At 49.5% G+C, this 27,964-nt stretch overlaps 1 protein-coding gene across 4 annotated transcripts; it reads right to left on the bottom strand.

The window, feature by feature from the left end:
• Positions 1–237: 237 nt before the first annotated feature.
• On the bottom strand, positions 238–27,947 carry LOC142019015 (prostaglandin-E(2) 9-reductase-like). 4 transcript variants are annotated; one of them, XM_075005341.1, is made up of 10 exons: positions 27,822–27,947; positions 20,001–20,168; positions 19,090–19,206; positions 18,688–18,765; positions 17,759–17,839; positions 10,781–10,903; positions 4,651–4,760; positions 4,171–4,336; positions 2,823–2,905; positions 246–855 (listed from the first exon to the last, which is right to left on the bottom strand). In XM_075005341.1, exons 1-10 carry the CDS (start codon positions 27,906–27,908, stop codon positions 813–815), a joined length of 1,056 nt encoding a protein of 351 aa, XP_074861442.1. In that variant the 5' UTR covers positions 27,909–27,947; the 3' UTR covers positions 246–812. The 4 variants fall into 4 exon arrangements, 3 of the variants coding, with proteins under 3 accessions (XP_074861463.1, XP_074861442.1, XP_074861450.1); XR_012646979.1 differs by lacking the exon at positions 4,171–4,336 and having other exon boundaries at positions 238–855; XM_075005349.1 differs by lacking the exon at positions 17,759–17,839 and having other exon boundaries at positions 249–855.
• Positions 27,948–27,964: the final 17 nt, after the last annotated feature.

The raw sequence follows: 27,964 nt of genomic DNA, 5'->3' as shown, positions 1-27,964 counted from the left end.
CGTCTGTGTCTTCTTCCTTTAGTTTGACTGATAGTGTGACAGAGGGCAGGGTTGTGGTACTTGGGGCCTGCTGAGCTCAGGGATAGTACTGAGATGCTGGCACAGAACCTCAGCATCTTCTGCTACCATGGGAGTGCCTCAGGACTGAGCGTGTGATGGTTACAAGACAAAGCAGAGTGGGAGGGTGGGCCGCCAGAGGGGCAGGGAGGAGGCAAGCAGAGGCGCCCCGTTTAGCAATAAAAATTTAAGAAGGGGCAAAAGGGGATGGTGCGCCCCCTGAGTGCTACTACAAGTCACCGATGGTGGGGGAGAGACTGTTTTTATTAGACCAAAGTTTGTTGGTGAGAGAGACAAGCTTTAGAGCTTGCAGAGCACTCATCTTTTCATCACGCAGGCTCTCAGTAATTCAGAGACTCCTAAAAAAATCCTGGGGTGAGCAACAAAGCTATCACCCCACCTGGTGTTTCGTCCATCACTATGTTTTGCCACATTGGCTTGGCTGAGCTTTTGTCAGGAGCCACAGTGCATTCCAGGGGTTAAGTTCTAGCAGCTCAGGATGAAGCCAAAAATATTTCTGTAAGATCAGGACAGGAGTGGTTAACTACGTTCAAAATACTCTTTCCTCACTAGTCTTATCAAAAGCAAGAATACGAGTCATTGGAAGGATTACATTTAATTGCTTTTTACATAGGTTAAATTACACAGGAGAGCGGTTAAGGGCAACACTCTGTATAAATGGTGTTTCCCTCTAGAGCAGGTACAGAGCATTATTACTACTTTCTAACAACACAGAAACTGCAGATTGAACCTCTTTAATATTCATCAGCAAATGGATACTCAGGATGGGCCAAACACCTAAAAAACAAAATGCAGACAGCAGCTGTTTAATTTCCATGAACTCTCATCATGCAAATGGCAGGCAGTTAAGACAGAGGTGGGCAACCTGTGGCCCCCTAGGCTGAATGAGGCCCATTGGGATTCTATGTGTGGGCCACAAGACATTTTGCTATACAGGGAATTTTCAGATTCCAGTCTTTTCCATCTGCATAGGATATTTTCCCTACTGGTATTAAAGTTACACATGTTATCTCAGGCAAGACACTTAATTTCCCTCATCCCATTCCTTCAGTTCCATGTCATTGATTTGTCATATTTTTTATTGCAATTTTATTTTTTGGACTTCTGTGCTCTATAGCTGAGTCTGGACTGGAAATGCCGTAGATCCGAAGGAGTGGGTCTGTGTTGTGCTTAAACGAAGCACACAAGAGCTTTTGAAGGGGAAGAGGCAGTACGCCGCATTTATTGAGAATGCAGCAGCAGCATATGCTTTTCAATCACACACACACATGCACACACCAAGCACACAGTCCTGTCAGACGATGTTATAGTTACCATTCTAGTGGCCAGCTAGATTGATCACAGAGGGGGAGCAGGGCCTTGTCAGTCACGATCCGATGCTCTCCTGGAGTTGGTGGCAGGATGAACCCAAAGTCCCATGGCAAAGCACCCAGCTTTTATAATCCTTTTTCCTTGTTGAAGTTGATGGAACCTGCTGTGTCCGTCTGTGACTGGTAGTTATCTCTCTGATCTCAGTTGTTCCCAAAACATTTCTGAGAGGCTCATTCTGTAATTAATTGTCTTCAGGGGTGTCTGCTCCATTCTTTAGAGTCATCAGTTTGCCAGTCCAACCACTCCTTATACTGATGGTTCTTTCCTGCTGAATCTATCTTCATCCATGCTTTGCCCCTGCTTGGCCATCTGGCTTTAAGGATGCGCTTCACACCTTTATCTCAACACAGCCATTCCACTTTCACACACAATCAGTGTTACAAGGACTTCCAAAGTACCTAGTATTTCAAGCATCTGGGCTTTGGCCTCCAGTATTCTTCTAATCTCATTAACATGGGCACAATATTAGAAACTCTATAACTTTTTACTTACTAAGGTAACTAACCCAGAGGCATATATGAAATGTTACAGGAGTACAATTAATAAGATTAACAAAAGTAATTAATAACAGTAACAAATTGCTAAATGTATTAGTCTGTAACAATCTAGTGTTGTAATACCAAATTTAAAATATGGATATAAAGAGAATAAGGGTTTCTGTTCCAACATCTGTCCCACAAAAGCTCATCACCTAGTAAATCATTTTGTTAGTCCTTAAAGTGCTACAAGACTACTGGTTTAACACGTAAGTCAAGGGCATGTGAAGTGAGACAGATGCTGATGGCACACAGCATTGACTGTGAGAGCCCTCTGCCTCCAACTGAAGCACTTCTATGGCTCATATGCACATCCTGCAAATTCTAGGTCAGTAAGCGCAGTTAGCAAAACTTCCGTATCTCAGGAGACCATCTTGGTTGTAACAATTCAGTGGCCTACTGGGATGGAGGACCACTCATGTACCCACTCTTGAGCCTAGATTGCCCGTTATTGAATTCAGATGTGGCATCCATACTTGTGTTGTGCAAACTGTGCAGCAATAATTCTGATAATCCTCTGGGATTATTTAATGCAGTTAATAGGATGAAATTGAGATGGGTCTGACTATCAGGAAAAGCTTCCTGCCAGTGAGATCTGTTTGGCTTCAAAAGCAGTTACTAAAAGTCATTCCAAGTGCTTTCTCCCTTGTGCTATCTAGGGAGCAAAGAAGCAATGGTGCATCCTACACCCCAGATTGCCACTGCCCACTGTATTGCAGGACCTGCAGGAAGATATCAAACCTGACTGTGCTGTGAGACTAGCACAATCTGTCTTCCGCCAGGCTGTGTGACCCATAGTTGACGTCTACACTCTTAAACCCAAATACTGCAACTCACTTTTGAAAGGGGTCATAGCGAAGGTTTTGGTTCAGGCTATCAATGGCTTTCATGTCCTCCTCTGTCAGCTGGAAGTCAAACACCTGTAAGAGAAAAGAAAAAGCTGATCGTCAGATTTGCCTATCGGATACACCAAAACAGCCTACCATAAAGCAGGAAGGGATTTCATTTGTTCTCTCATGCTAGCCATTTAGGCCATGTTTATACCACAGAGCTATTTTGGGATCCTAAGGTATCCTGAAATAGCTACTCTTCGTTTATGAAATGTGCCTGGTATTTCAAAATATTTTTTGAAATATGTGTACGCTACTTCGGCATCCCTCTACACCTTGTTGCAGGAGGATTAAGGAATGCGTTGAAATAATGCAGTATTTTGACATCTGGTACTGTGTAGATAGCACCAAATGCCGAAATAGTCTATTTCGAAATCAGGGCAAATTGCATATCTTATTTTGAGTTAGTGTGTTAGTCAATGAAATAATAGTACCTATGTCTTGCATAGCACTTTACCTAACCTTTATTGTATTTACACTCACAACATCTCTGGAAGGTAGGGAATCATCTCTATCATCATTCCCACTTGGAAGGGAAACCAACACTCAAGCAGAGAAAGAGAGAAAGAAACAGACTTGATACAGATCACTTGTGAAGTCCATGGCAAAGTAGGAAATGGACCCTGGGCCTCCAATGGCCTAGGCCAGTGTGCCAGCTATTGGCCAACCTTCTTCTCCTAAATGCAGACCAGGAGAGGACAATTTCAATCCACTAGCTTCTGGCTGATGGGCTCAGCACACTACTGCTGCAGAGGGTCTCTGCATGTGCATTCTGGGCCAGATACTGAAGTCTGCCCTCAGTCCTGGCTTCCTAGGGGCTATGTGAGTTTTGCCCATGAGAGGATTGAGTAACAACTGAACAGAAACTAAGTAAAGAGCTCAGAATTTGGCTGTAGATTAGCAATGAAATGCTGACACAAGCCTCTGTGCATGAATTAACCTGTATCCAATGGTGCTTGAGTTCTCTATTGCTTCACTTGGTATTGACAAACTTGTACATAATATTTTGGCCTTTGTCTAATTCAGCACTGTCTAAAAATGTCATTCTATAATTGCAGACCCTTGATATTGCAGTAGCACCTAGCGGCCTTAACCAACCGAGGCTCACATTGTACGAGAGTCTATACAAACAGAGGGCAAACGACAGTCCTTGTCCTAAAGAGCTTGGTTATTTGCAAGTGAAAGGTACAAGGCAGGACTTGAGGAGCCATGTCTATGTAGGAGGGGGGCTACCGCCAGTGTTTTTGCAAGCTTGTGAGTGTATTAAATGATATTTCTGCTCTCCACGGCTTTACTTTGAAGTTGTCTTCAATATGCTTTCTGGTAAAGCTCTTGGCAAGGACCACCACACCGCGCTGCAGCTGGTAGCGCAGTGCAACATGAGCGGGGCTTTGGTTGTATTTTTTGGCCAGCCCGTTCAGTACTGGATCTTCCAGCAGAAGTGGAGTGCTTTGGTCCACCCTGTAAGGGCACACAGACATGGAGTGAACATTGCTGATCTCAGAATCAGCGAGCTCAGAACCTGCTGGAGACAAAACTCAATTGGTCAACAGAGATTCAGCAAATTAACATATTGGGCCCAATTCTCCACTGCCTGTCTCCTTGTCTGGTTATTTATAGCTGTGCCAAATTGGTGCAAAACGCCTCCATGCTGACTTCTTAGCATGCTGTGCCCAATTTCCACCCACGCAGATGGCCCTGCAATATCAAGGCAGCAGAGACTCAAGATGGGATTCTTTTAGTGATGAGCCACACCAGTCAGCTTCTTTCCTCACCATTTCTCGTCTCTGTGTGAACCCAAGGCACTGTAAGCCACCAGGATAATATTTTTGGATTTGCAGAACTCCAGCAGTTTCCTCTGGTTGAAGTAAGGATGACATTCAACCTGAAGCATTATTAAAAAATGGAGATTTCAAATTGTAGAGTGACAGTCAAACAACTCCCTCCAAATATCTATTGTCATCTGTTGCATTTATCTGGATATTTATATTATGCCTATTGTGCGAGCATCCAGGAGGTGCCTTTCTAATATAAGAAATTACATAAACATATCAAATAAATTCGTTTGAAATAAAATAAAATCCTTTCGGTAATCTTGCAAACTTGAGATATTAATGTTACAAGGGCACACAGGACCCCTTGCCTAATGGCCAATCTATAATATATATTATATATAAAAGGGCCGGATTCAGTCTTCCCTCTAATTTTTCCCATGCCTGAATGGAATGAATAAGGTTATATGCACCAATGTGGAGGTGATGTGTGACCTATCACCTTCATATTGTTGCACAAAAGAAAAATTATGGGCCACGGTGGAACCAAGCAGTTCTGAGAGTGGGAGCAGGCTCTGGCCTGGGGCAGAGGGTTGGACTGCAAACCTGTGAGGACTCTACATGATGGTATGAACTCTGGAATGAGGTTGGGTATGAGGGGCTTAGGGCTGGGATGGGGCTGAGGAGCAGGGACTTTATCTGGTGGTATGGGCTCTGTGGTGGTGATCAGGAATGAGAAGCTCATGCTTGGGGTGCAAGGGATGAGGGCTCCAGCTAGGGGCGCAGGTTCTGAGGTAGGGTTGGGGGGTGGGTCAGGGCTGGAGCTGAAGTTTGAGGTTCCAGGGTGTGAGGGTCCAGCTAGGGATACAGTCTATGGGGTGGGGCCAGATTCGGGGACGGTTTGGGCATGAAGGATGATGCTGTGGGGCTACTTCAAGGAGAGAGGAAGCCCCCCCCCAGCTCTCCTTGCAGCAGCACTTGGGTGTTGGGGGGCGGGGGGGGGAATGGCACCTTTGGGACTGGGTTGCTGTGGCTGTGGCAGGTTGGGGCTGAGCCAATGCGGCCACAGCAGCATGGGAGCCAGGTTGGGGCCTGACCGTCAGAGCCACAGCAGAATCAGAGATGATTCAGAGCTGGGCTGTCGCAGCTGGGACTGGGTTGGGGCCAGGCTGCCCTGGCCGCCCAGGGCCTGGGCTGGGCCACCTCTAGCCGGGCCTGGCTGCCCCATCTTTGCAGGGTCTGGACCAGGCTGTGGCAGGTTGCAGAGTGGACTAGATGGGAGCTGGAGGTAGGACAGACTTCCCCTGGCTGCCACCAGTCCTGCTCCATACAGCTTCCTTGAGCACCTATGCAGCAGTAAATAGGCTGCTGTGTGGCCATACAGCTGCACCACATGCAGGGAACTTAGGCTAGAAGAGTAAAAACTCAAATACTTTTGATCACATATCATCATCTCAATCCTGCTTCTCCAAAATGGCCTCCCATGCTGCATCTGTAGTTAAAGGCAGGCACGTTATTGGTGCCTATAACTGCTTCTGTCGAGAAATGTAAATACTACTTGACTGCACCTGCAAATCAGATTGATATTGAACAGGGCACTGTTATAGGAGGAAAGAAACATGCCAGCAGTTAATGCAGCAGAAATAAAATTGTGCACTTAATACTAGAAGCTTGGCTAAAAGCAAGACCATGATTAGTTTCCATATAAGCCACGTCTACGCTAGCCAGCTATTTCAAAATAGCTGGGCCAATTTCAAAATAGCGCTCAGCACGTGTAGACACTCCAGGAGCTATTTCGAAGGTCAAATCGACATAAGGTGGAGAGAAGTTGAAATCGCTATCCCCATCAGAAGATGGGAAGAACACCTTACTTCGACATCCAACGTCGAAGTAGGGCATATGTAGATGATCCGCATCCTGCTACATCGAAATAGCGGGGTCCTCCATGGCAGCCATCAGCTGAAGGGTTGAGAGACGCTCTGTCCAGCTCCTGAGCTTTATGGTCGCTGCGTGCAGCAGACCCTTAAAGCTCCCCGCCCCCTTATTTCCTGTGCAGAAAGCTGAGAGCGTGCAGGCAGCAGCACACACACGTGCACAGCCTGCACGCCCTCCAGACACCCTGATCTACCACCCAGCACCCATGGCAGCCAGCCAGCCCCCCAAGCTCCCACAGGGCAGTCCCCCCACCCAGGGGACCCAGGGCTTCCAGCCTGCCAGCCAGGGCAGGAAGAGGTGGCGGGGCCCCTCCTGGTCAGATGCTGAGATCCGGGACCTGCTGGGGCTCTGGGGTGAGGAGGAGGTGCTACAGGTAATGGGGAGCAAGCGGCGGAACACAGATGCGTTTGCCCAGCTGGCCAAGGGCCTGGCTGCCCGGGGTCACCCTGCCCGCACTCCTGACCACGTCAGGAGTAAGGTCAAGGAGCTGCGGCAGGGATACGCCTGGGCCCGGGACATGGCCAGTTGGTCTGGGGCTGCTCCTGCCGCTTGCCCCTTTTACAGGGAGCTCAAGGAGATCCTGGGCCCCCGGTACACCACCTCCCCCTGGCCACCCTTGACACCTAGGCCAACGAGCCCCCAGCAGGCCCCGGAGCCGGAGTCCGGCCCGGAGGCCAGCCCTGCACGCCAGGGGCCCTCAGAGGAGCCCACCCCTGGGACAGCAGAGGAGGAGGAGGAGGGCTCCAGCGACAGGGGGCTCCTCATCGACCTCTCCTCCCACAGCTCCAGCAGGGCGTCTGCCCAACGGGTGTCCCTTGACCATGGGAGCAGACCGTCAGGTATGTAGCCCAGGTGCACCCCCCCGCCCCCGGGTAAGGGGCGGGGACAAGGGACACGACCAGGGACCTCCACACACCCAGCTGACAATGGCCCACCATGGCCCAGTCAGACCACGGCCCCGAGGACAGCAGTGGCACGTCCTGCAGAGCCCGTCAGCACCTGCCCCCCAGGACAGTGCCATGCCCAATCCCCTGGGGATGGGGGGAGCAGAACTTCAGAAGGGGACCCCCCCCTCCCCGTGGGTGGGGAATACCACACCCATATCATCATCTCTGGGGGACAGGGGATGGGGAACAAGCAGCAGAGGGGTAGGTGGACGTGGGCCACAGGTCAGGGCCCAGACTAACAGCTGTCTCTCGCCCCCAGCCCCAATTCCGCAGCCGCACCATCTGAAGGCCTCGACAGCACGGGCACCACATCCATTGTGCCGGACAGCCCACCGGGGCCATCACCTTGGGGCAGAGCAGGGACGAGCCGCAGGACGAGCCTGCCACCGCCGGATCCAGCCACAGGCGACCGCTGACCCCCAGCTCCTCGCCACCCTCTGGCATCAAGCGGAGGTTTCAGAGCACCGCCTGCAAGTGGAGGAGCGCCGGCGCCACGTGCAGGAGTGAGCGCTGGCCTGGCACCAGGAGGCTTGGGGTGGGGGGGGGGTGTCCTTCATGAGGACTTTTGAGCACATCGCCAAGCAGATGGCACCACCCCCCCCCCCCCCCCGCCATTGCTCCGGCAACCGTCCCTCCACCTGTCCTGGAGCCTGCCAAGGAGGGAGACCGCAGGGCTCAGGAACCAGCCCGGTCATACCTGCTACTTCTCCCTGCCCCGCCCCCCACCCCAGCCTTGACAGGGCCTCCAGCCCAGATGTGGGCCGTGGCCCCCACCCCACAGCCGGGTGCTGGACAGTAGGGGCAAAGGAGGTCAAGGACTGGGCCCCCCCCACCGCCCACAGGCTCCCCTTTGTACATATTGCCCGCCCATTAATTGGACATAGTTGCCTTGTCCCACCCCCCATTTAGTAGCTGCCCCCCCAATGTACATAGTTCCCTATTAATGTAAAAGTTCATTGTTTTGTTTCAAGAAGGTTTGGTTTATTTAAAACAAAACAAATGTGTGGTGGTGGTGTGTGCTTCTCGGTGCTCAGTGGTGTGGGCGTGGGCGCAGGTAGTGTTGTGGGGAATGTGGGGGGCGGGGGCGGTGGGTGGCTCACCAGCTGGCCCTGCCAGCATTCACCCTGCAGCCTGGTCAAAATAGGCCCACAGGGCCTCCTGGACCCGGGTCCCCTCATGGTCGCCTTGGTGACTGGGGGCAGCGGGTGGCTGGGCATAGGCCATCCCAACTTCCACAGCCCAGCGCTGCACAAATACACCCCCCGCCACTTGTTCTCCACCAGGTTGTAGCATGCGCAGCACACACCCACAACCTGGGGGATGTTGGGGAGCCCTGTGTCCAGGTGGGTGAGGAGGCACATCCAGCGGCCTTTGCGGCAGCCGAAAGTCCTCTCAACCACCTGGCGTGCATAGTTCAGGCGGGTGTTGAACCGCTTCTGGCTGGCACTGAGGTGGCCCGTGTAGGGGCACATAAGCCAGGGCTGGAGGGGGTAGGCCGCATCTGCGACGACGCAGAGGGGCATGGTGGTGTCCCCCAGAGGGATCTCCCACTGGGGGATGTAGGTCCCCGCCTCCAGCCGGCGGCACAGGCCCGAGTTCCTAAACACCGGGGCGTTGTGGGTGCTGCCAGGCCAGCCAACATATATGTCCAAGAAGGCACCCCGGCTGTCCACCAAGGCCTGGAGGACCACGGAATGGTCTCCCTTCCTATTCAGGATGTGTCCTCTGCTGTGCTCCGGGGCACGGATGGGGATGTGGGTCCCATCCAGAGCCCTGAAGCAATTAGGGAACCCCATGCTGGCAAACCCCATGATGGCCACATCCAGGTCCCCAGGCTGCATGAGCCTGTGGAGCAGCAGGGTGTTTAGTGCGTGGACCACCTGCAGGGGAAGGACATGAGCACGTGTGCCTGGCCCTCCCCCTGGCACCCCCCCCCCCAGGTTTCCCTCTGGCTCCCGCCTCCCCCCTGGCTCCCCCCCAGGCTCCCCGCCAGTCTCCCCTCCCCCCCGGTCTCCACCCCTCCCCCTGGGTCCCCTTACCTCCATGATGACAGCCCCGACGGTGGCCTTGCCCACACCGAACTGCTGTCCTATGGATCGGTAGCTGTCTGGAGCGGCCAGCTTCCAGACAGCAATGCCGACCTGTTTCTCGACGGGGAGGGCACGTCACATGGGGGTGTCCTGGTGCTGCACGGCAGGGGTGAGCCACTGGTAGAGCTTGAGGAATGTCTGCCGGCTCATCCGGAAATTCCGGAGCCAGTGGTTGTCGTCCCACTCCCCAAGCACCAGCCACTCCCACCACCCTGTGCTGGTGGGGTACCTCCATAGCCGGTGGCGTGTCTGGGGTGGGGAGGGCTGCATGGACAGCTCATCTTCTTCTAGGAGATGCTGGGTGGCCTCCTCCATGGCACTGAGCAGGGTGGCCACTGCTCTGGGGGCGGCTGTGTGGGCTTCTGTCTGCTGCTGGGGGTCCATGCTGCATGCATGGGGTGCAAGTGGCTGTGGGCTCTGCAGACCGCGTGCTGTGCAGGCCGAGTCTGCCTGGGAGGGGCCCTTTAAGGGAGCGGCTGGCTGTTGCCCCGCAAGGGTTAGTCCGCCCTGTGATCCTGTCCGCAGGCTTTCCTAGCCCCCTTATTCCGATGGGGGCTGCTTTTGTGTGTCGACGCTCCCCTGTGGGGCCTATTTCAATTTAGTGCTGCCCTACGTCGACGGCACCAGCCCGGGAGGATGTGTGGACGCTACTCATCGAAGTAGCTTATTTCGATTTCGCTATGTCGCAATAAGCTATTTTGATGTAGCATCCAAGTGTAGATGTAGCCATGGAGAAATATGCATCTCATTGAGCGGAAAGGGACCTTCGGAGGTCATGGAGTCTGGTCCCCTTCCCTCTCTGTTCCTAACAGTTTTTTTTTTTTAATCTATTTGTACCAGACCCCAAATGGTCTCCTGAAGGGCTGAACTTACAACTGTGGGTTTAGCAAGCCAATGTGCAAACCACTGAGCTACCCCTCCCCACTCCCATACTTTGCCTTAAAATACATTCTTATTTCTAAGGCATTTCATTGCTCTGAATGAATATTTCCAGGAGAAAAGAGAAGCAAAGCAAAGTGCAGCATGACCTGGCTTTGCCTCACTTGGACAGGGTGGCCTTTCTCCCAATCTCTGCTGCACAATCCTTGTTTTCCAGGTCTCCATAAGGAACCACAATGAACCCTTCTGAGTCTTCATTTTGACCTAAGATCAGAGAGTTACCTGGTTGCAAACAGGTTTGTACTTGAGTCCAGGCTTGTTCAGGATCATTTCCAGCTGCCTCCTGTTGAAGTTGGACACCCCAATGGATTTCACCAAGCCTGCATCTTTACATGCCTCCATAGCCTGGGAAAGAAAATATGGCCAGATCAGTTATCACTGCTGGAGCCTGTAGCTGTGGTGACTGCACAGTGCAGTTTGCAGGAGGGTACCTACTAGTTCAGGCTAAAGTCTGCTTTGGTTTTTGCTGTCATTGTGTTACTTCCCTATGGAGATCTGTTAATCAGTAGTGCCAATGCAAGTGTTCAAAAAGCACAAATCAGGCCCTAAGATGGCCCATTGGCAAGAAAACAATCCATTGTAAATGGACTTGATTTTCATGTACGCCTGAGAGAAAGGGCTACCAAGGTGCCAAGTGCTACCAAGGCTTGTGGCCATGTCACCTGATGGTGGGACCCATCTTGGATGCTGTTCTTAACTGAACAAAAAGGATCCCTGCCTTGGGCAAAATCTATGGAGAGGTGGGAAGGAAAACAATAGGGGTGGCAGCCAGCTGTCAGAACATCCCTGCTTCCCATCCAAAATGCCTGCTGCAAACATCTCAGACAGAAAGCGGGGAAGGATAAGACTCTTTTACAGAGTAGGATGCAGCTGGGGTTCACTGGGGCTGTGCACCTGGGGTCTGAAGCAAGTTGCTGTGTCTGAGCCTTTCCGGATCCGAGCTGATCTCAGTGTCTGTATTATACTGCATAGGACTGTGACCCTAGCCCTGTGCCACCTTCAGCACCTCCTTCAGGAGGTGAATCTCAAAGTCTTGCCCCTGGTCAGAGTGTATCTGAGCTGGGAGTCCAAACACTGAAAAGTACTTTTCCCACAATACTCGTGCTACAGTGGTGGCTTTCTGATCACGCGTGGGGTAAGCCTGAGCATGCCAGGTATAGTGGTCAGTCACGACTAAGATATTTCCAATATTCTTCCTATCCAGTTCTAGAGACAAAAAATTGATGCATACCAATTCCAAGGTTTTGCTGGTTGTGATGTTCGGCAGATAGGCTGCTATAGCGGGCAGAATTTTCTGTTGAACACATCGCACACAAGTCTCACATTTCCTGCGTACATCCTCAGCCATCCGGGGCCAATAGAACCTATTGCGGATAAACTCAAGGGTTCTTTCCATACCCAAATGCCCAAAATCATCGTGCAGGGCCCTCATGGCCAGGGCTCTGTACCCTGTTGGCAATACCAGTTGTGTTCATCGATTTTGCAATGGATCTACTGTGACCCAGTGCAGCAAACCTTGTATCAGTCTGAGTTTGTTCCACTCCCTCAACAGCAGTTTACTTCCAGGAGTGGAGGGAACAATGGTCATAGGGTTTTGCCCCTCTGTTGTTGCAAGTAGGGTGTCATCAATGTCAGCATCTTGCAATTGGGCTTTTTGCCAGTCCGCAGCATTGAGGCTGGGCAACGGAGATTGGTCCAACACAATATAGTTCACAGAGGCCAATGGCACACTCTCAGGTGGTAAACCCAGAGTTTCAGCAATACAACTCTCAGGGGCCTCGGACTTGCAATAACTTCCATTGCAAATGGCTCTCGCTCCATCTAAAGGGATCTCAGCAATTTCTGATGGCTGTGGGCGCCATGACAATGCATCTGCATCGATGTTGCTTTTCCCAGATCGGTACTGTATGCTGAACTCATAGCTGGCCAAGGCAGCCACCCATCTCTGCCCAGTAGCGTCCAGCTTAGCACTGGTCAACACATACGTCAATGGATTGTTGTCTGTCCATACCTGGAACTTGGCACCATACAGGTAGTCACAAAACTTCTCAGTGATGGCCCACTTCAAGGCCAAGAACTCCAGCTTGTGGATGGGTAATGAGTCTTGCTGTCAGACAATCCTTGGCTCACAAAGGCCACAGGTTTATGGTTGCCATCCATTTCTTGGTATAAAACTGCCCCTAAACATTCCAAATTGGCATCAGTATGTAAAATAAAGGGTTTGTTGGAGTCAGCAAACACTAGTACTGGTGCATGAGTTAGGCAGTTAATGATCTCTCTAGAAGCTCTCTCACACTTCTCATCCCATTGTGATCCAAAAGGCTCTAGAGGACCATGGCGCTTCTGCTCTGGAAGACTTGGGGGCCTCCACTTACCCCTGGTCTTAGTCTTGCTCTTGCCAAGCAGGTATCTGCGGGTGAGATTGTTCAGAGGCGTGACAATGGTAGCATATTTCTTCACAAATCTACGGTAGTATCCACTAAACCCTAGAAAGGTTTTAAGCTCCTGGTAATTGTTGGGATGTGGCCAGGTGACAAGTGCCTCTATTTTATCTGGGTAAGTACTCACACCTTCCTGGGACGTGATGTGACCCACATACTTCACCAATGTTCTACAGAGCTGGCACTTGTCAATAGAAAGCTTCAATCCATAGGCCTCCAACCGGTCAAGGACCTTAAGAAGTCTTTCTTCATGCTCCTCCAATGTTCTTCTGAATACGATCAGGTCATCTAAATAAACCAAGACTTGCAATAAGTTCATGTCACCCACAACTTTCTCCATAAGATGCTGGAAGGTGGCTGGTGCCCCAGATATCCCCTGAGGTGTGCGTTCGAACTGGTAGAATCGTAATGGGCAGATGAAGGCTGTCTTCTCTTTATCTTCTGCTCCCAGAGGAATCTGATAATATCCACTTCGAAGGTCTAAAACTGACAACTACTGGGTTCCCAGCAGGCAATCTAAAGCATCTTGAATCCACAGTGTAGTGTACTGGTCAACCACAGTACAGCTGTTTAGAGTGCGGTAGTCAATACACATCTGAATTTTCTCATTCTTTTTATGGACCACCACAATGGGTGAAGCATATGGGCTGTGGGATTCTGTAATGATGCCATTCTCTGCCAGCTCTTGAAGATGCTGTTGGACATCTTCCATCTCAGAAAGGACGATCTTCCTAGATCTCTCCTGGAAAGGTTGAACATCATCCAGTCTGATGTTATGCTCGACCCCTTTTGCACATCCTACATCCCACTCATGTAGTGAGAATACCTTCGATCTCTCGTAAAGCTTCTTCCTTACCTGTGTCTTCCACTCCACAGAGAGTGGTGAATCTCCGAAGTCAAATCTCTCTGGATCTATTGTTGGGGCCTGAGTGGCACACTGAGGCCTTACCACCGATCCAGGTTAAAAAAGGTCTGCTATCTTTTATCCTTGCTTCATGAAAATGTCATGACTTGTTTCATTAGCAATCAGTATAGTCACCTTTTCCTGGGCTTCAGCAGGTAAGACTATGATTCCACAGGGAACCAGCAGTCCTTCAGGGAGCCCTCCCGTTAGCTGACACTAAATGGGTGGCTCATCTGGGTAGTGCTTGGTGCCAGAAGGAGTCCCTTTTACCTCCGAGTCTTTAACTGCTAGGACAGGCTGTGTCTTCACAGCGGGCAGCCAGGGTGGCTGACGGATGCCCCAGGAGTTTGCCCCTTGGCAGGCGGCCAAACTCAATGCCCAGTTTCCAGCACACTAGCACCACTGACCCTAAGAGGTTAATTAGCCAGAAGCCAGCTAGGTTTCTTTGGTTGTGTATGGCTCGATGCAGTCACTGGAGGAGTCAGGTTTAGCATAATGGTTACTGTGATTTATTACAGTGAAAAGTTTAGCATGTAAGAGACGTGAACTTACAGGTCATTTAGATCATTAAACTTTACTTTAGTTACAGCTTAGCTTTAGTAACAACAACAACGACACAACCTATTGAATACACGCAAAATACATAGCAGGTATAATTCTCGGCCCTGCATCATCCGACTCCAGTATAGCCAGCTTCTGTCACTCAATCCCTCGGGAAGAAGAGTACGAGGAGGGTGTCCCCTTACCCTGGGAGGCAAAGGCCTGTTCTGACCAGCAGGTCAGGCAATTGGAGCTCAGCTCATGTCTGCTGCTAGGCCCTATTTTATACCCCTTGGGTCATGCACGCATCTTCCTTAACACCAATTGTGTTGGTATGTCTCAGTGACGCCAGTCTCAAAAGATGGTTACTAGATTAATTTGCATTTGTTAGGTGAAGATAGCTGAATGTGAGCCAAATCATTAAGACAGAACATTCTTTTCACGTGGGCGTAGGATTCCTCTCCTGGAATGTTATGTGGGCGTATCACTATCAGTACTGTTCGAGGGTAGCCCGAGGTCACCAGCTTCAGGAACAGCCTGCTTGTACCCTTTGTCTATTCTTCTGTGCTTCCCATGATTTCAATGACTCAGCACATCTGTGCTTTGAAGTAGTTACAGTGAGAGGAGAAGGGGGGTTTTGCTGGTTACACCTCCTTCAACTGGCTTCTCTACCACACCTAGAGCTCCTCCACTGCTTTTCAGCCAGGTACTCCTGGCGAGCACCTCTCGCTTTGTCCTTGCAGGCACTACTAAGGGAGTTGGGCCTGCATACCTCAGAGCACCCATTGGTAGGTCCAGTGACTCCTGTTTAGCATCCTTGATCTTCTTGTAGGCTTCAGCACAAAGTATATGAATCATCAGGGTGGTCAGGTATTGGTCCCCGGCCTGTCATCTGCAGTATTCCGCCAGTATCTTGAAGAGACTGGAATTGGTCCCTATTAGTACGGACACATCAGAGGTACTCTGGGGGTCAGGGCATATTAAGGCAGCTGTGTCTACCTCCTCTTTTACCCCTGCCACCTCTTCCGGGAACTCTAGGTGCACTGTGATATATCCAGTGTAGGGGTATTCATTCATGCTGAGTCCACAGAGACTGAGACCCGTCAGTGATTGAATAGGCAGGTGCCCAAACATTCGTTGGTAGAATGACTGGAATATCATAGTCACTTGAGATTCTGTATCCAGCACAGCTCTACATTCCATCCCTTCTATTTTCACAGTGACCTCCGCTCGTGGCTCTATCAGTCTTTGTGGAATTGCAGTGGGTGTCTCTTCTAGGGGAGCCTCCAGTTCCTGTGAGCTCCTTTCCCAAACTCTGTGGCCGTTTCCCAACTTTTTCCCAACTAATCCTCAGCTTCCCATAAACTAAGGTGGGATTTTCCTCATTTTGGCAATTGGCAACACTGTGCCCATCTTGACCACACCTGTAGCAGAAAAACTGTCCACTCCTCCTCTGCCTGGGTGGGATGGTGGCTCCAGATACCAACATCTCCATCACCACAGCCTGAGGCTCCTCATCCCTGCAAATCCTAGCCTGGTCAATGACGCTTTGCAACTCAGCCACCTGTCCTCTCAGGACCTGAACTTGTTGAGCGAGGTTTTCTCTGGTGTTCACCATCAGTACACTGGCTGTTGGTTGGTGTGTTGTGCCAGCTGGCTCAAGCATCTGGTCTTCCCAGAACTCACTGGCAGCCTCCCTCGCTTCCTCTTCTCTGACCTCTTTAATTAGCTGGGAGTAGCTTAGTGGGTGCTCCCGTCGTCCTCTTGACCCGAGGAGGAGCAGTGGATGGACAGTGTGACTGGTGGGCGGCCGGTAGGAGGATCAGCGGATGGACAGCGTGACTGGCAGGCGGCTGGTAGGAGAAGCAGCAGATGGACAGTGCGACCGGCGGGCGGCCGGTAGGAGGAGCAGTGGACAGTGCAGACGGCACAACTGGCGGGCGGGCGGCCGGTAGGAGCAAGCAGAACGCCGGAGCGGTGCAAAGGTGGCATTGTCTCAGGTTCCATGAGGGAATGCATCAGTGTGAGGTGTCAGTGCCCCCACGGACTGGACCAAGTTGTAAGTGAGGCATTTGAATTGGGGGGTGCGGAGAAAGTTGGGTGTGTGGATTGGCTGTTTACAGTATTGGACTGGTGAGCCTCAGAGGCCAAGGACATTGCTCAATGCAGTTGAGCTGGGACAGTTACTGGAGGATTGGTTATGAACTATGGGTGTGATAATTTTCCCAAGCTTATGCTAATTGACTTTTCGGCATCTTTTATTAAAAGTCCTTTTCTACACTCAGACTGTGTGCTTGCGAGTGGGGAAGCATTGCCTCTCCGAGGTGCCCAGGGGTGTGTGATGTTCGCAGGCAACTGGGTGGCAGCTTGAGCCGGTTCTGAGTGAGATGGATGAAAAGGAACCCCTAGATGTTGAACCCAGCCCTGGTTGCTGCCAATTCCTTCTGGCAGAAGAGTTACATTTTTGGGGGCTCATCCAGAATCCTCGTTCAGTTCCACTCACAAGGACATGTTGAGTGATTTTCTAAGTGGGAATTAATTATGCTTTGTATTTGAGGAAGTTACTGTTTGTATCATGGCTAATCCATCAAGGATGTTGGGCCTTGGCCCAGAAGCCTCTAGCTCAAGGGTGGCACCTCAGCTGATGCCTGTGCAGAAGCCCTGGGGCAGACATTGGGAAAGTGTGTGCTGCCCCATATTATGGAGAGCGTCTATTGTAAGCTAAGATTATTCCCTGGGGAAGAGGAGTTTGAACCCTGGCTAGAACACACCACTGAAATGCTGGAGCAGTGGGCTGCACCAGACAGAGAGAAGCGAAGATGCTTAACAGAGAGTCTCAGAGGCTCAGCATTAGATGTGAGTTGTACCTTGAGGCTCACTAAGCCTGAGGCCAGTGTAAAGGGTTGCCTAGAGTGCTCCCTCACTCATGCCTTTGGGAGCGCAGAGAGCCTTGAAGACAGTTACTGTACCTTCCTTAATGCTAAACAGCACCAGGGAGAGAAGGGTCGGCCTATATACACAGGCTGGAGAGACTGCCACAGAGAGCTGTCATTAAGGGAGCAGTTACTGCGGAGCAGATGGACTAGGCCAGACTGGCTCAAATAGTAAAAGGAACTCAGTATTACAACCCAATCCTACTTCATCAACTGCTCTGTCCCCTCCACCATGACTTGGTGCATTGGTGAGATTTCACAATTCTTATACTGAGTGTTAGCATAAATTGTGATTTTACACCAATGTGTTTACAATAGACAAAATCTCATTGCTACCTTGCTACCCATTAGTCTTTGTTTGCAAGGTATCACATATGCATACCTTTGCATTCTCATGCAAATGATCTCTGGGAGACACATTCCTCCCAGCCTTCAGCCGCGTTGAGTTCCTGCTGGCACACTCCTTACACATACAAAGAGGTACACAGAAATAATAAGGAAAAATCAGGTAATAAAATTTAGGTTAATACTTCCTCCATTTTATTTCTTGCCCTCCCTCCTTCTTCCTCCAGGAGGTTTTCTGGGTAATGTGGGACCATGTAATGTGTAGGACAGATCTACAAATAGTTTCTGTACCAGCTATAACTAATTTGTTTTAACCAAAACAGCTGTACTAGTACAACACCCGATGTGGATGCTGTTATACTGACAGAAGGGTGTGTAATACTGGTACAGCTTTTCCCTCCCCTTCCCCACTCCCCAAAAGGAAAAAATCAGTGTGATATTTGCCTTTCAAGAAGCTCTTTGGTTTTTAGTTTAGTTTAGTTTTGTTTTGTTTTTAGAAAAACAGCACCAAGAGGGATTTCCCACCACATCTTAATCATTATTACTGTACTAACAAAGCTCAGTCTTTCACCTTAATACAATCTGACATACAGTACTCCAGGCTTCCATTCTCCCAGAAGAATATCATTTTTCTGCTGGTAAGATAATAGGAACGCCTATATGGAGTATGGAGCCAACCAGTGGTCCATTTAGTCCTGTTTGCAAAAGTAGCCTTTACCACCTGCTTCAGGGTTCGAAAAAAAAAGAAAAAGAAAGGAATGCATAATGGACAGCTATGAAATAACCCACCTCCAGGAAAAGTTTCTCCTAAAGACCATATTAGAGTTTGGATTATGCCCTGAAATCTAGATCTCATTTTGGTCTTCTCATACACTCCTGCGTAAGCTGGTTTTGTGCCTGGTTTGGCACATTTTCATGACTGTTTTCCGAAGGTGTTTTCATGATTTATGTCTACACGATACCCACCTCCCAAGTGGCACGCAGATCTACGTTGTCAAAAATGACTTCTCCATTCTCATCCACTGGGAGTAAATCATCTCCAGGCTTAAAAATAAAAGAAACAACATAAACCTCCTCTTTGGTATGACACTCAACATCAATTGCTCTCTGGAGAAACCCCAGAAAGAAACTGATGCTCAGTCCAACAGTTCTCTTGATTACCACCACATCCCTAATACAAAGGAATACCCATTTTATACCTGATCAGGAAGAAATATACATAGTAAAATTGTTCAGTACCATAAAGCTCCTTCTTCCTGACAGTAGTATCTCCAAATCAAGCAGTTAACATACGGTCTGTCTGAAAGCAAAAGGGGAACTGTGGGGACAAGATTCTCTTGCATTAAGACAAAACTATGTTTTTAATACCTTTAAAGCCATGGGTGTATGAATAATATAGAGATCAATGTAGTCAAACTTCAGTTTCTTCAGTGACTTTTCCAGAGCTGACTGGACCCTCTCAGGAGCGCAAAAAGTGGACCAAAGCTGTGAAGAGTGAAAAGAAAACAATTTTCATCTGAATCATATGTTCACAAGGGTGATTCCCGAACTAATTTTGTTCCATTGTAACTCTGGCATGAACTGGCACTGCATATACGGTATATTATGCATTATTTTATCCAACATTTATTTGAAGACTACAGAAGGGCTATGGGTGCCTGATACTTAATATTGCATCAACATACCCCGTGCATTCACGTGGGAACTCTACCCCTGTCATGACATCACGGGGCATAGAAAATGAAACATCCACGGTACCTTTCAAATTCAATTTAATGCAGTCTGGGACCGCAAACAATGCATTAATCCACTTATATGGGTATTGCATATGTCGTATCATTGGAGGTGTTAAGATCGTTAAAGTGCCTTACCTGTGGATTTCCATAGCCTTACTTGTTTGGATTACTTTGTACTATAATTGCAATTCTCTATCCACTGGTCTGTAATGCTTGGTTTTGGGATCACAGCATCCCTATAATGTTTCTGCCTTCAGGTTACTAACACATAGTCACCCTGACCTTCAGGTCAATGTAGTTCTTAATCTGCTGACTGTATCTAGGACCCATGCCTTCTGAAGTGCCAGCTGGCACTGAACACCTATAATTCTTTCCCCCGGGATTAGCACCTGGTAACAGGTGAGATGTTTCAGGCAAATCTTGTGAGCCTGCTACAACTTGTACTTACCCCCTCACTGAAGTCATCGTTTTCTTGCTTCCAAAAAGCAGAACATAAAGAAGCAGAGAACAAGTGGTAGGTTTCAGAAAAAAAAACCATCTTACCTTTCCTGTGTAAAATATGTCCTCTCTTTTGACTGTTCCATCTGCAATCTTCTCTCGAATGGCTCGCCCAACCTCTTCCTCATTGTTATAAAAATAGGCTGAATCAATATGGCGGTAGCCAACTTCAAGAGCCACCTTTACAGCCTCTTCGCACTTACTCTTTGGAACCTATACATTAAAAACAAAAAGAGAAAAAGGCTCAACATACCTGGCTCAGGGATGATATTTTAAAGTGTGGTTCCAATATGAGAAAAGTTACTGAGTAAAAATACCACCTTTGTCCACAGACCCTTTCTCTTTGTGTATTCGTACTTGTCTCTGCTTACTTTAGTGAAAAAAGTAAGTTTTCTCTTTTGGAAAAGTCCTATAGAATTTAATAGTGAATGAACATAGTTCAGCAGATTTTTTAAACCAAGCTATAGACTCTGTAGAACAGATGTTGTTCTCCACTAAAGTCTCAGGTTGGTTTAAAAAATGCTTCAGAAAAGTGATCAATTTCTATGATATTTAGTAATCTTTCAGACAGGATTTAAAGACCTCTGTTTAATTTTCCATTCATATTAAATTCCATACAGAGAGAGACAGAAAGAGTCCATGTGTTTCTATGTGTCCATTTGTTCAAGTATCAGAGGGGTAGCCGCATTAGTCTGGATCTGCAAAAGCAATGAGGAGTCCTGTGGCACCTTATAGACTAACAGAAATATATGAGCATAAGCTTTCGTCCTGCATCTGACGAACTGGGTCTTTGCCTATGAACGCTTATGAACGTGTAGACGATCCGCGTCCCGCAACATCGAAATTGCCGGGTCCTCCATGGCAGCCATCAGCTGGGGGGTTGAGAGATGCTCTCTCTCCAGCCCCTGTGGGGCTCTATGGTCACCGTGGGCAGCAGCCCTTAGCCCAGGGCTTCTGGCTGCTGCTGCGGCAGCTGGGGATCCATGCTGCAGGCACAGGGTCTGCAACCAGTTGTCGGCTCTGTGTATCTTGTGTCGTTTAGTGCAACTGTGTCTGGGAGGGGCCCTTTAAGGGAGCGGCTTGCTGTTGAGTCCGCCCTGTGACCCTGTCTGCAGCTGTGCCTGGCACCCTTATTTCGATGTGTGCTACTTTGGCGTGTAGACGTACCCTCGCAGCGCCTATTTCGATGTGGTGCTGCGCAACGTCGAAGTTGAACATCGACGTTGCCAGCCCTGGAGGACGTGTAGACGTTATTCATCGAAATAGCCTATTTCGATGTTGCTACATCGAAATAAGCTATTTCGATGTAGTGTGCACGTGTAGACGTAGCCCTACAGACAGTCTGTGGACCACAAGGGGACAGCTGGAGGACAGCAGTCCCCAGAAGCCTGCCTTCCAGACAGCCTGCAGGCCATGGGGAGGGTAGCTGGAGGGGTGCAGCTGGTGGGGGACAGCCCTCTGGAGACTAGCCCTGCCCAGACAGCCTGCAGGCCATGGGGAGGGCGGGCCCCTGGAGCCTGATCTCCCGAGACAGCATTAAGGCCGTGGAGGGTAGCTGAAGGGGGGACAGTCCCTGGAGCAAGCCCCACGCCCCAAGAGTCTGCAGGCCAGTGTGGAGCAGCTGGACCCTGGGGCCAGCCTGCAGAGCCCCAGGCTCCACCCAACAAGTGTGCAGCTCCCAGATCCCTCCTGCTCCCACCCAGGAGGAGACACTGGTCAGGCAGCACTGTCCTGCCCCCTGGGAGGGGGCGCCACCAGAGCAGTACCATCCTTACCATGTCAGATGGCTCCTGTTAACTCCCCCAGCCTCCTGCCCCCTGTCCTGGGCTGCCTCCTGACTTCTGCACCTCTCACCTGTCTTGACTTCTGCACTCTCACCTTCTGCCTTGCGCCCCCTGCCACCTCCCAGCTCTCTGCCCTAAGCCACCCACTCCTGCTCCTCCTCATCCCTGGACTCTCACTCCAGCCTTCAGTTTTTAAAAATACTATCATTCTTCCTTTGTTTTCAAAAAATTGCTTCAGTTAAAGACCCAAGCAGTGTTGGATATAGCTGCTAGTAGGGCTATATAGGCCAATCTATTAAAGATAATGGACTGACACAGGCGTCCTTGAGAGCAGAACTCGGCCTTCACAACGTTTTCACTGATGATGAAGCACAAGAAGGAAAGAACACTGTTTGCCTCTTAGGTTGAAGGTCAATTTTGCAGGGCCAGCAGTCAGAAAATACGTCTCTTCATTTTAAACTGAATGTATTTAATCCTGAAACCATTTGAAAGACGATAATGTGGAACTGTACTGTCACTATTACAGAGCCCGTTTTCAGACTAAAACTACACATAAAGTCAGCATTTATCCAAAAATGAGGGGCCAAGTTTTGTCCTCATTTACACCCGTGCACCTTCCCCTGACTTCATGTACACCACAGAATATCATTAATTGCACCACAGGAGTGCTGATAATTGGCACTTCAAGTTGAGGTCTCGGGTTCTGATTTAACTGAGCCAAAGAGCATTCTGTCTTAAGGACTGACCAGCTATCAAGTAAGGAGCTGAAGGTTTGATTCTCACTGACTGTGCGATGCATTTGAAAAGGTACTTGCAATCCTAATACCCACAGGCAATCTTACTGAAGTCCAGGAGGGCACTTCAGCTAGTGAGGACCCTTTGGAAAAAGTACAGGGCATAGTTGCTGATCCTGCAGCCCAGGTACGCAAATAGGGTTATCAGGCCCCTGGGTATTTCCAGATATTTTCTCTTTTTTGATCTCCTGGCTCTGACTAGGTGGACTTTTCAAATAAGATAAGAGGTCTGGGTTTCTAGCGGAGCAGGCTCTGCAAGCACAGAAAGAGCTCTCTCTTCTCCATAGCGGCCCCTCCTCCACATCACCACCAGGCAGATCCTGCCCACCCAGGTCCCCACTCCCAGCCTTGGAGAGGAGGAGAGGCAGGGAGCTAGACTGGCGTCTGGTATGGCATCCTCAGCTTACTCCAGCTGCCCTGTCACTGTGACAGGGAACAATGTAGCCTCCCACCTCTAGAGGGAGGCCACAGATGCCTTCCCTAGCCAGGCCCAAATACCCCCTTCCTGTATACACAGACTTCCTGCACCCCAAACACCCCCTTCAGCAGCCCTTACATACCATTCCCTGTGCACAGCCTCTCCACAACCCCCCAAGCTTCCCTTCCTGACTTCCCCTTCCCAGTCAGGGGTGCTAGGACAATTTGTATTGTGGGGAAGCCGAGAGCCATCGAACCAAATGGGAAACCCCACATATCATGGAAACCACTTCAAGTCATGGGGCGCTGCAGCAACACCAGTACCTATGCGGCCAGTACACACACTCCTCCAACTACCTTGTCACAGTACACAGATATCCCTCCAGCGCCCCCATCTCCAGCTCCCTGTCCCCCGCTCCCAAGAGTCAGCTTCCTCCCTTGGGTGCCTGAAAGTCAGAGACCTTGCACATGTGTGCATGTGGCAGGAGAGTATTTCTGCAAGAGCTCAAGAGCCTGCACATACTGATCTGATTTCAGACCTCACTCTTGGTGGGTGACTGGGCAAATTGTTGACACCCGTTTCCCCATGTACAACATTAGGCGAGCGATGCTTGCCTTCCAAGGCAAAGTGCTTGGGACCTATGGCTCTAAGAACCCTAAGTCACTTCAATTTCTTACAGGGGCTGTTGTATTGTGCCTCCTGGAGCTGGCAGGAGGGGCTCAGGGCAGGGGATTGTACGTGCGGAGGCAGAGAGTGTCGGGTGGGGGGCAAGGGTGCTATTTAGGAAGGGTGGGGGCTCAAGCCCCACTCCAAGATTCCTACTAGAAGCTGCTTGCTGTTCCTTTGTGTCACTCTCAGGGAGCGAGAGGGAACCTCAGAGCTTGGGTCACTGATTTCCTTTGCCTTCTCCTCTCCCTTCCCTGGCCCGGAGAAAGAGGAATGCTCTCACTCCCTGAGGCAAAGGAGAACAGCAAGCAGCCTTGCTGTATGAACCTCATGGGTGGGAGGGTCTCTAACTGGCTCCCTAGAGGTGGGGTTTGGGCTGGGGCAGTCCTGGTCCATGAGGAAGTGTGCTCCCAGCCAGGTCCTTTAACCGGCCTGCTTGCTGCTTAGCTGGGAGCCCAGCTGGGAGCATGCCATCTCTGCTGGAGCAGCCAGGTGCCCCAGCAGGCTGGCCCTTTCTTGCTGGAGAGGTTCACTGGCTTATTTCACCTCTGACTGTAAGTGCAACATGATGTTTTTAGTCACTACTAATTTGGATGGAGTCTGAACTAGAGAGAAAAGGCTTTGTATCCAATTACCTCAGTCCCCTGTCCTTTTCAAGGGCAGGATTTGTCTGCTCAGCCCATGAAGCAAACCGTTTTGAATGGTGTCAGCACATTTGTTGCTTCTTTGGCACAGAACATGTATTGCCATGTAGCTACACAATGAGAGAAAGAGAGATGCTGCTGGCAGGCTGTAAGTAATGACTTACAAATAAGATCCCCAACTTCTTTCCCCTGCTCACACAAAAGAGATACTCACCTGTCATCTGCTGAGTATTATTGTTGGAGGGATGTTCTTGAAATGCAGTGCAGTTCTGAGGGCACATCCCCTAACTGAGGTGAGTAGCATTTTAAACAGCCCAGAGAAAGAGAATGACACAAAATTACAAAAGGGAGTAACGGTGAAAAACAATGAAAGATGTAGAAAAGTGCCTTTAAGCACAGCTTGTGGGATTCAGATGTGGTATAGACTCCCAAAATATTACATAGGAGCAATGAGAGCTGTAGTTGTGAATACATTCTTATAATCTCACAGTACTTAGTAGGTATAACACGACAGAGAAGAAGCTGTGAACAAATATCAGAGGGGTAGCCAAGTTAGTCTGTATCTGCCAAAACAACAAGAAGTCCTTTGGCACCTTATAGACCAACACATATTTTGGTGCATAAGCTTTTGTGGACAAAGACCTGTTTCGTCAGATGCAAGAGCGAGTTTGAAGGTGATGGATAAGATCTGGAAAAGCAAAGCGATTAGCTTAGGTATGAAACTGAGCATCTTAAAACATGTGGATTTGGCAATACGTTGTATGGATGTGAGACATGGGTGATAATGAAAGACTTGAAGAGAAGAATATTGGCACTCGGCAGAAGTTGTTATAGAAAGATCCTGAGAATAGGATGGATGCAGAAGGTCACCAGCAAGGAATTATATAGGAAGATACAGCTGAAAGGGAACCTACTGCAGAAGGTTATACAACACAAGTTACAGCTATTTGGGCAATTTGCAGAATGAATGACGAACGAAAAATCAAGACCCTGGTGTTCAACATAATGGACAGTTTGAATAAGAGAGGCAGACCCCACAAAGAATGGGTAGATGATACGGTAGATTGGTGCAGAGCTAGTATACAGAAACTAAGCCACTCCTCATTGTTCAGGGAAAGATGGAAGGAAATATTGAGAGAGGCATCAGGAACCAACAGGTGCTGAGCCCGTGGATGATGATGATGATGATGATATAAGGTGCCACAGGACTTCTTGTTGTTTGTGAACAAATAGTTGAGTGTATGAGGTGTCCAGGGAGGGGTAGCACCTCTGGTGTGGGGACTTGTCGTGTCTCTTTGGGGCAGTTTGTGTACCTTTGGTCCCCACCTGGCACCCATCTCTCACCTGTGGCTCCAAGAAGCTGTAGCATGCAGTGGCCACACCCTGATAAACTGCTTTGACAGGTGGGCTAAACCAGCTGAGGGTAGCTGGCAGGTCTGAAACCTGTGGTGAGATAGGGAATTGCCTATCCCAGCATGCAAAGTCAGCCCCAGAGGACTGGGCAGATGAGATCAACAGCAACATCCAATGACCAGGAAGGCGGTTCTGCAATGCTCTGTGGAAAGTGAAGGGCATGACAAGGCACCAAAGACAGCATGGCCATCCACTGCAGCCTAGGAAGTCCCAGCCGTGATGACTTTTCATACCACTGGAACCAGGCTTCTGAGGTAAAGAGAGTGGAACTGCCCCTGTGCAACAGCTTTTCCACTTTAAACATTCTCTGGCACAGGTTCTTTGCACATTCTCATCACTTCTGTCTACCTCAAAGTTGTGTGGCAATGGCAGAGGGGCGAAGTGACAGGGGGAGGTGACCACTGGGAGTCGTAGCTCCAAACCTGCATGTAGGTGGACTTTGGTCGCTCGACTCTGACCCCGGGATGACAGAGGAGTTCGGCAGCATCCCAGGCGACTGAGCAGGCCTTTTTAGGAACAGCACTGTGTTAGCTGATGGCCTGGTGAGATACCCTGTGTGTCTTCACTTCATCCGAGTCTTTACTGCTAGGACAGACAGTCCCTTCGCAGCAGGCAGCCAGGGGTGGCTGACGGATGCCCCAAGGATTATCACCCAAGTCTTTAACTGCTAGGACAGAAAAGTCCCTTCGCAGCAGGCAGCCAGGGAGGCTGACGGGTACCCCAAGAGTCTGCCCCATGGAGGCGGCATGACTCAACGCTCAGCTCTCAGTACACGTCACCAGTGACCACGCTAATACAGCTGAAACCGGCTGGGGTTCTTTCTTTGTGTTTGGTTTGCACAGTAACAGGAGAAGTCAGGCTAAAACTTAAACAGTCACTGTTTATTTGATAAGAAAGCTTAACTCTTATGGTTACAAGGCTTATGTTTCACTTCTTTGGTTACAAGCAGCTAGCATATAAAAAAGTAATTTAATCCATAGATCTATTATTAAATGCGCGCAAAAGCAAAACACATAGCAGGTATAATTCTCACCCCTGCATTACCCGACTTTGGCATGGCCAGGGTCTGTCACTCAATCCCTCGGGAAGAAGAAGTATGAGGAGGGCGTCCCCTGGGACCTTGGGAGGCAAAGACCTTCCTGACCACCAGGTATAGGTAATTGGAGCTCAATTAGAGTTGGCTGCCGGGCCCTTCTTTACACCCCTTGCGTCACGTACACTTTTCCTTATCTTAAAGATGTCAATTGTGTTAGATCGTCTCGTGATGCTAGTTCTCACAGGGGAGTTTCAGAGACTTAATTCACACCTGCGAGGTGGAGATAATTTTGGTGTTCTTTTCTTATGGGCGTGGGATTCCTCTCCTGGGACAATATGTAGGTATATCAATCACCGGTACTAGCCAAGGGCAGCCCGAGGCCCTGGTCGTCTGCTAGCCCATTTGTCTTTTGTTGTCTGGTTTCTGTCCATCGTTCAGGGTCATGATGAGACAGCACATCTGTGCCCCTCTGACGCATCAAAGACTGTTCTCTCTCTCTCTCTTGCAATCCAAGAGGGAGGAGGGGAGGGGGGTTTCTGTCTGGCTACACACTGTTCACCCTCAAAATGAGGGAGGGGACAAGAAAAGGTGTCCCAAAAATTGCTTGTCCCAACCAAAATAGCCAGCATGCCGCAGCTGGCACTTTTACCCTCACAGCGGTCGAAAAACAGTGAAAAGAAAGAGTTGGATAAACAAAGACAAACTATGTGGCTTCCTTTTCTTTCCAAATCCCACAGTAGAGAAATCCTAAACGAGTGTATAAAAACCACCCTGTATGGAACGATTGACAGGTAAACAAGGAAAGAACTGGAACAGCAAAGCAAGCAGCAGCTCAGGACAGAGGTGTGTTGCAGACAGGCCTGAGGGCCCATGAACGGTGCAGTTAACCAGACATAGGTCAGAACTGAAGTGCATTGCAGACCTGCATGGGGCCCACTGATGGTACTGCAGAAATTGCTCCCTGTGAGGATGCAGAGCTCTGTGGAGAAAACCCTCACTAGCTAGATCTTACTGCAATCAGCCACTCTTTTCCCTGTTGCACAGAGCTATGCTTTATGCAACAAATATGAACTTCCCACCATGGAATAAACTGTAAAAAAGGTTCACTCACTGTATCAGGTGCATAGGTTCCAAATCCGACCACAGGAATTCTGTGCCCATCATTCATCTCCATGGATGTGTCTTTGTGGAAATCCATTGTTCTCCACTGAATGGTTTGTGCCAATTCCTTCTTGAAGCTTTTTACACTGTTGC

Source organism: Carettochelys insculpta, chromosome 1 (genome assembly GCF_033958435.1).
Source record: "Carettochelys insculpta isolate YL-2023 chromosome 1, ASM3395843v1, whole genome shotgun sequence".
In the NCBI taxonomy this organism is placed as follows: Eukaryota; Metazoa; Chordata; order Testudines; family Carettochelyidae; genus Carettochelys; species Carettochelys insculpta.
The sequence above is the reverse complement of the archived record's forward strand: the minus strand, read 5'-3'. Positions and strand labels throughout refer to the sequence as shown.